This window comes from Oncorhynchus mykiss, chromosome 15, assembly GCF_057628025.1.
Source record: "Oncorhynchus mykiss isolate SJ-2025 chromosome 15, ASM5762802v1, whole genome shotgun sequence".
In the NCBI taxonomy this organism is placed as follows: Eukaryota; Metazoa; Chordata; class Actinopteri; order Salmoniformes; family Salmonidae; genus Oncorhynchus; species Oncorhynchus mykiss.
Genome location: NC_143036.1, coordinates 77,532,623 through 77,540,618, shown reverse-complemented (window position 1 = coordinate 77,540,618; position 7,996 = coordinate 77,532,623). Strand labels below are relative to the sequence as shown.

Genomic DNA, 7,996 nt, shown 5'->3' with positions numbered 1-7,996 from the left:
GTTTTAGTCGGGGTTCTCCTCTCCTCTGCTCCCTCACCTGTCTCTTCCCTCGGGTGTTTTAGTCGGGGTTCTCCTCTCCTCTGCTCCCTCACCTGTCTCTTCCCTCGGGTGTTTTAGTCAGGGTTCTCTCCTCTCTCAGTAGCTCCAGGTTTGTAGACAATAACATCTAGAGTTTTTAATTCAACTGAATTGGAACTTAATATGCAAAGCATCTAAAATAGAATGTTTTCTCAAAAGAGGAAATCATTTCAAAATTCTAATATATATATAATATATTCCTCAAAAGAGTTGTAAATAAGTTCCAAATTATAATATATTTGTACAAAAAGAGACACATGTAGAAGACAGTTGCTTTATTTAGAAACATAGAGAGCAAGACAGTTGGCATGTTGTATATTCCATATAAGGATGTACAGTTCAGAGCAAAACACTTAACATTGTTCCATTTCAGAGCAAAAAGCTACAGGACTTCTGTCTGCTCCTGATATTTATTTCCCCGTTTCTATTTGTCAACCTTCCCTTCCGTTTCCCTCTTTATTACTGCAGTTTCAAGGCAAATGATTTGACATTCAAAGTCCTATGGAAATGACATTCTGTCCTTACTATCTCAGAGTTGTTCTCTCTTTGTGGTATCCTCTTTTCAAAACGCCCTGCCGGTTCATTATTATCTCAGAGTTGTTCTCTCTTTGTGGTATCCTCTTTTCAAAACGCCCTGCCGGTTCATTATTATCTCAGAGTTGTTCTCTCTTTGTGGTATCCTCTTTTCAAAACGCCCTGCCGGTTCATTATTATCTCAGAGTTGTTCTCTCTTTGCGATATCCTCTTTTCAAAACGCCCTGCCGGTTCATTATTATCTCAGAGTTGTTCTCTCTTTGCGATATCCTCTTTTCAAAACGCCCTGCCGGTTCACTGCGTCTCATTCTGCAAATAAAACGTAACGTTCCCCAACCATTTTACCCAGAATTCCCTGCATGTGTATAAAACCACCGGTGGTGATTCTCTTTTAAAACGTAGAACTCAAATCAAAGCTAATTACACACAGAAGGAAGCAGCACCTTCCTTTTTGGTTTGACAGTCAGTAAGAGAGTTAAGGAGACCTCTCCGTTGAAAAAACACACAACAACAACCATGAGAAGATGTGGAAGGAAAACAGTGAGAGTCTGGACACCATAGAAATGGATCACTAGAAAGAAAGACAATCCCCATTTAACTATATTGATCATACCCCATGGTTGTGGGGCTTTAACCATTCTAGTAGTTATATTTCTATGCTGAGCCGGACTGAACAACAGCCTAAAACCATGTCATCTAACTAACCACATCCTGAACCTCAGTCTGCTTTTTCACTTCTCAGGCTTCTCAGGCTCGTCGTAAAGCTTGCTGTACTTGGGTGGGTGGGAACTGAAGTCGAACGTGGATGGGTGAGAGCTGACACTGAACACCACAGGAACCGCTACGGTAGAGCTCCTCAGCTGAGCCAGCAGGACGGCAGACATCACCGCTCCCAGGAGCTGGAGGACAACACAACAACGTGAATTAAAAACAACCACGCGGGTGACAGCAAGCCAGGGGACTAGTAGAGATATTCAACTGACAGTGTGATGTGTAAGGTGTGAAATGTGCGCGGTAAAGAATGCATGCTCACAGCCAGAGCAGCGAATCCGAAGAAAACGCCCAACACGATGTCCAGAGCTTTAGCCAGGTAGCCCTCGAGGATGGGGAAGCAGGTCTGTGGGACAGAGGGCCGTTAATACTCATTGGAACACAGATCACAACTCAGTCATGGTCCTGTCTGGCTCACATGGTTACAGTGTGGTACTAGGCGATGCCAAGGTCACGGGTTCAATTCCCGCAGGGATCACAAAAAAACTCAAAATGTGCAGACTGAAAAAGAGGTTGGTGAATTTCATGTCTGTGTAATTAACGTGACGACTCAGATCATGGCTCAACAGAAGAGCTTCGGTCTCCACAGTGTGCTGCTCTCTGATCAGTGACAAAAGCAACCGTTTCTGTCTAGGAATGTAGACGGTTGATTTAAAGATAACCGAAAAGGGAAGCTGGTCCAACCTGTTTGTAGATCAGCTTCTGGTGTCCAGTCATCCTGTACTCTGAAAGGAACAACAACTGAAAAACAGAAGAATAAGAAAAACTGACACGACGTAATGAATGTCTCTAACAGACATAACCCTTAATGAATGTCTCTAACAGACATAACCCTTAATGAATGTCTCTAACAGACATAACCCTTAATGAATGTCTCATAACCCTTAATGAATGTCTCATAACCCTTAATGAATGTCTCTTAACCCTTAATGAATGTCTCTAACAGACATAACCCTTAATGAATGTCTCATAACCCTTAATGAATGTCTCATAACCCTTAATGAATGTCTCATAACCCTTAATGAATGTATCTTAACCCTTAATGAATGTCTCATAACCCTTAATGAATGTCTCATAACCCTTAATGAATGTCTCTTAACCCTTAATGAATGTCTCTAACAGACATAACCCTTAATGAATGTCTCATAACCCTTAATGAATGTCTCATAACCCTTAATGAATGTCTCATAACCCTTAATGAATGTCTCTAACAGACATAACCCTTAATGAATGTCTCATAACCCTTAATGAATGTCTCATAACCCTTAATGAATGTCTCTAACAGACATAACCCTTAATGAACGTCTCTAACAGATATAACCCTTAATGAATGTCTCATAACCCTTAATGAATGTCTCTAACAGACATAACCCTTAATGAACGTCTCTAACAGATATAACCCTTAATGAATGTCTCATAACCCTTAATGAACGTCTCTAACAGACATAACCCTTAATGAATGTCTCATAACCCTTAATGAATGTCTCTAACAGACATAACCCTTAATGAATGTCTCCAACAGACATAACCCTTAATGAATGTCTCCAACAGACATAACCCTTAATGAATGTCTCCAACAGACATAACCCTTAATGAATGTATCTAACAGACATAACCCTTAACTTCTTCGATTTAGGGGGCGCTCTTTTAATTTTTGGATAAAAAAACGTTCCAGTTTTAAACAAGATATTTTGTCACGAAAAGATGCTCGACTATGCATATAATTCACAGCTTTGGAAAGAAAACACTGACGCTTCCAAATCTGCAAAGATATTATCTGTGAGTGCCACAGAACTGATGCAACAGGCGAAACCAAGATGACATTTCAAACAGGAAATGCCCCAGATTTTGAAGGCGCTGTGTTCCAATGTCTCCTTATATGGCTGTGAATGCGCCAGGAATGAGCTTACACTTTCTGTCGTTTCCCCAAGGTGTCTGCAGCATTGTGACGTATTTGTAGGCATATCATTGGAAGATTGACCATAAGAGACTACATTTACCAGGTGCTCGCTTGGTGTCCTCCGTTGCAATTATTGCATAATCTCCACCTGCGTGTATTTTTCCATTTGCTTCAGAGGAGAAACCCTACTGCCACGAATGACTTATCATCGAATAGATATGTGAAAAACACTTTGAGGATTGATTCTAAACAACGTTTGCCATGTTTCTGTTGATATTATGGAGTTAATTTGGAAAAAAGTTTGGCGTTGTAATGACTGAATTTTCTGTTTTTTTTCTTAGCCAAACGTGATGAACAAAACGGAGTGATTTCTCCTACACAAATAATATTTTTGGAAAAACTGAACATTTGCTATCTAACTGAGAGTCTCCTCATTGAAAACATCTGAAGTTCTTCAAAGGTCAATTATTTTATTTGAATGCTTTTCTTGTTTTTGTGAAAATGTTGCCTGCTGAATGCTAGGCTAAATGCTATGCTAGGCTATCAATACTCTTACACAAATGCTTGTGTAGCTATGGTTCAAAAGCATATTTTGAAAATCTGAGATGACAGTGTTGTTAACAAAAGGCTAAGCTTGTGAGCCAATATATTTATTTCATTTGCGATTTTCATGAATAGTTAACGTTGCGTTATGGTAATGAGCTTGAGGCTATAATTACGCTCCCGGATACCGAATTTCTCGTCGCTAGAGGTTAATGAATGTCTCTAACAGACATAACCCTTAATGAATGTCTCTAACAGACATAACCCTTAATGAATGTCTCTAACAGACTTAACCCTTAATGAATGTCTCTAACAGACTTAACCCTTAATGAATGTCTCTAACAGACTTAACCCTTAATGAATGTCTCTAACAGACTTAACCTTTAATGAATGTCTCTAACAGACTTAACCCTTAATGAATGTCTCTAACAGACTTAACCCTTAATGAATGTCTCTAACAGACTTAACCCTTAATGAATGTCTCTAACAGACTTAACCCTTAATGAATGTCTCTAACAGACTTAACCCTTAATGAATGTCTCTAACAGACTTAACCCTTAATGAATGTCTCTAACAGACTTAACCCTTAATGAATGTCTCTAACAGACTTAACCCTTAATGAATGTCTCTAACAGACATAACCCTTAATGAATGTCTTTAACAGACATAACCCTTAATGAATGTATCTAACAGGATGTAAACCTATGTGCATAAGAACTGAGAAGAAGAAGGAGGAGACTATTGACTATAAAGCTACATCATCAGTCCTGTCATGTAGAGTTCATCTGAACTCACCCGGTATTGAATGTTCAGGCATGTACCCTCCATCTGATCTTCCTCCCCCTGACAGAGACAGGAGTTAGGGACGTTGTTGCCCCAGTCTGTGTAACTGAACAGCCCACAGCACTTCAACTGTTAAAAAAACCCACACACAGTCAGTCAGCGTATCGAGCAAAAGGCCATGTTGAGAACAGTAAACTAGTTGAACCACGAGGTCAACCTCAACACAAAGGACATGTTGAGAACAGTAAACTAGTTGAACCACGAGGTCAACCTCTTCCTCATTACTGCTGGTTAGAGTCAACAAAACAAGTCTGTTATGCCCAGCAGTGTCTGGACCTATTTGGAAGGAACACTTCAATTTGGGGGGTTTGGGAGGACAGTAGACTCATTGGTCAAGGGTAGAGATCAAGTGAACACTACAGTGTGTTGTTACAGGAAGTTAACATTACTGAGGTACATGTTGTACACGAAACTAGAACGTAACTTCTCAAAACTATAAAGTATATAATGAATGATATTATTGTAAACCTTAGTGAAATATTTCCTGCTGATGATGATTCATGGAAAAGACAGAATAGATCCCAAGCGGGATCCTTTGATATAATGAATGTTATGGACATGTCGAGTATATTGTGGTGAAATGATTGACGGAAAATGTCCCTGTACATACATTCAGCTGAATCCTCTCGGTGAACTGTCTAACATCAGGGGAGGCTTCGTTCAGAGGCAGGGCCTCACGGAACTTCGCCTCCACGAACTGCTTCATCTGCAAAACAAACACAACAACCACTGGTGTCAACAATGGCCTTTACATAATACACACACACACACACACACACACACACACACACACACACACACACACAGTCTTACTAGTATAACACATCAGTATTACAGGACAGTCATGTACAGACATTATTATTAACCAACAATACCTCCGAACGGTACATGGCTGTGGGCACCGCCAGACGCAGGAGGCCGAAGCAGCAAATAAAACAGGCCGCCAGAAACTAGAGAGAGAATGTGAAAGAGAGAGATAGAGAGACTTAAACAATTTTCTGTCCAATAAAGTTACTGTGTGACTCAGTGAACAAAACAGGTTACGAAACGGTGTCTTTCCTAACCCAATGTCGTAGTACGATATAAAACAGGATATCAGGGTGGTTTCCCAGACACAGACTGAGCCTAGTTCTGGACTAAAAAGCAAGCTCAAGTAGGTATCTTCATCGAAAACCAGTTTTTAATCCAGAACTGGGGTTAATCTGTGTCTGGGAAACCGTGACATGTTGTATATTGCTCTGTCTCTATGGTCGTAGATGTCTGTTCGAATGTGAACTCAGCTGGTCGCAGTAGACCCTCTCACCACGATCAGGGGAATTCTCTTCCCTCCGTGTGCTCCGTACGCCCCGAGCAGAGACATGGCCATGGTGATGCCTCCTACCAGATACATCCCCAGAAACCCTTTGGTCTGGTTTTCAAACTGAAAAACAATACAACATCCACCGTGTGTCTCAGCGTACCATTATGACATCACAATAGCAATGCCTACGTTCCTAATAGGGAGAAGAAAAAAAAATCACATCTTTTATTATTGCACAGTAGACCTATAATTCTTGTATAGGACAGTACTTTAGGAACATCGACTTTGTACACGAGAGTTCACTTTGTGTATATATAGCTAACCAATAAGGAAGTATAGTTATAGTCTACTACATAAACTGTTGACACATTAACCTGTTTTTCAGATGCTGAAGCGTTTAATGCTTATGAGTAACTGTTTGTTTCCACTTTTGTTTTTTCAAAATAGAGAAATTATATAATCAAAATGAATTATCTTTGGTAAGAATTCATTCAATATCCATATATATCTATTCGTAAAATTCAGTTTGAATGTAATTTGAACTTTGAGCCCATTTAGCTCTTGTCTAGGGTGTTACGTGTGCGGCTTTAAAACTTCTTCAAAGCTCAAACCGCATGTAACGCCACGGACCAGAGCTAGATCCCATTTTACCTCTGAAGTGCTGTCATTGTAGCCGAATTGACCCAGAAGTCCCAGGCCGATAATCACACCTCCAACGATCTAAAGAAAAACATCCCATTCACTATCAAATAACATAAGGTAATAAAACACGCCTTTAAAGACATATTTAACGGATGTGAAGTTGGATTATACAACTTTATACAACATGGAGAGAGACACGTAGGAAAGTGGATAGAAACCATATAATTTCACACAGACAGGCTACAAACATTTTGAAACTAACTTTTATGGGCAGAAGTTTTTGGTGAAGAAGATACACGAACTTGTTGCGCAGTTGATTACAATCGAAAGTAACCTTAAAGTATCGCCTACTGAGTTAATCGCATGTTCCTACTTGTATTTACAAATAAAGAGTTGCTAACTTACCGCAAACAGCAGGTTGAAGAAGACAAAAAGCCGTTGGAAACAGCTATTAAGTTTAGCCATTGTCGTGTTTATCAGGTACACACTTCAGCTCTCAGAAAACTAACTCTACCTGTCCGTGCTGCTCGTGAGTGTGTCAGTTTTCCGGGTAGCTGATGTTGTCGGCAGTACTGAGTTAGTTCCTGTAAATTACACTGTAACCAACGATGTATATAAACCCTGGAATGGAAAAAAGGTATGTATTGCCAGTATAAGCCTTTGAAGCCAACGGTCGGCCATATTGGAACTCCCCGGTACGGCCCAGTCCGCCACAAGAATGAATGGAGATCTACAGTATTTATAAATAAAGGACAAAATTACATGTATTTAATACTTTTTGTTGTTGTAGTTGGGACAGTATCATTAGTCATCAAAAAAATATATACTTTAAAGGGAAATGTTTTTGTTTTTTCTCTATTTTTTGTTTGTATGATTAGCTCACGTGATTTAATTTGGACGTATGCATTAAGGTGTCTGTAATGGAATAAATGCTTTTCTAAAGATTCCAATATACAATTACAACTGTGGGGGAATGCCAAGATGGAAGTTCAATGGCTTCAACACACACACCCATAAAATCATCTAGTGTATATATATATATATAAGTCACATACCGTAAGCTTTTTTTCTGTATATATATATATTTTTAAAAAGTACATTTCAAATTACAACACAATAACAACAAAAACATAGGACATCACTACACGTAAGCACAGACAGAAGGAGTAACCCAGACATGTCACTGGGCCTATAAAGCTGAAGCATCCGTTTAGATTTTTAACGTTTTCTCACCACCAAATGGTAGTTCAGTCGTGGGTGGTGTGGGAGAGGATGGAACTACGTGAAACTGGGCAGACGTTCTGCTAATTTTCTCATCGATTAAACATTTGACCTCAATATATTTTTTCTGTTCCCTAAACTACAATATGTTACAAACACAGTGA

The 7,996-nt window shown here is 39.5% G+C and overlaps 1 protein-coding gene across 1 annotated transcript; it reads right to left on the bottom strand.

Annotated features, from left to right (window-relative positions):
- Positions 1–338: 338 nt before the first annotated feature.
- On the bottom strand, positions 339–7,148 carry LOC110499712 (tetraspanin-8). The gene is made up of 9 exons (XM_036956591.2): positions 7,017–7,148; positions 6,621–6,689; positions 5,973–6,089; positions 5,545–5,619; positions 5,280–5,375; positions 4,622–4,738; positions 2,068–2,124; positions 1,646–1,729; positions 339–1,511 (listed from the first exon to the last, which is right to left on the bottom strand). The coding sequence occupies exons 1-9, from the start codon at positions 7,074–7,076 to the stop codon at positions 1,344–1,346; spliced, it is 843 nt and encodes a 280-aa protein (XP_036812486.2). The 5' UTR covers positions 7,077–7,148; the 3' UTR covers positions 339–1,343.
- Between the last annotated feature and the right edge of the window lie 848 nt (positions 7,149–7,996).

Excerpts from the sequence above, each read along its gene's own strand:
- LOC110499712 (XM_036956591.2), bottom strand. The coding sequence starts at position 7,076 with ATGGCTAAACTTAATAGCTGTTTCCAACGGCTTTTTGTCTTCTTCAAC. Across the intron at positions 6,690-7,016 it reads TCTTCAACCTGCTGTTTGCG|ATCGTTGGAGGTGTGATTAT; the intron begins GTAAGTTAGCAA and ends GTTTTTCTTTAG. Across the intron at positions 2,125-4,621 it reads GCCTGAACATTCAATACCGG|TTGTTGTTCCTTTCAGAGTA; the intron begins GTGAGTTCAGAT and ends TCTGTTTTTCAG.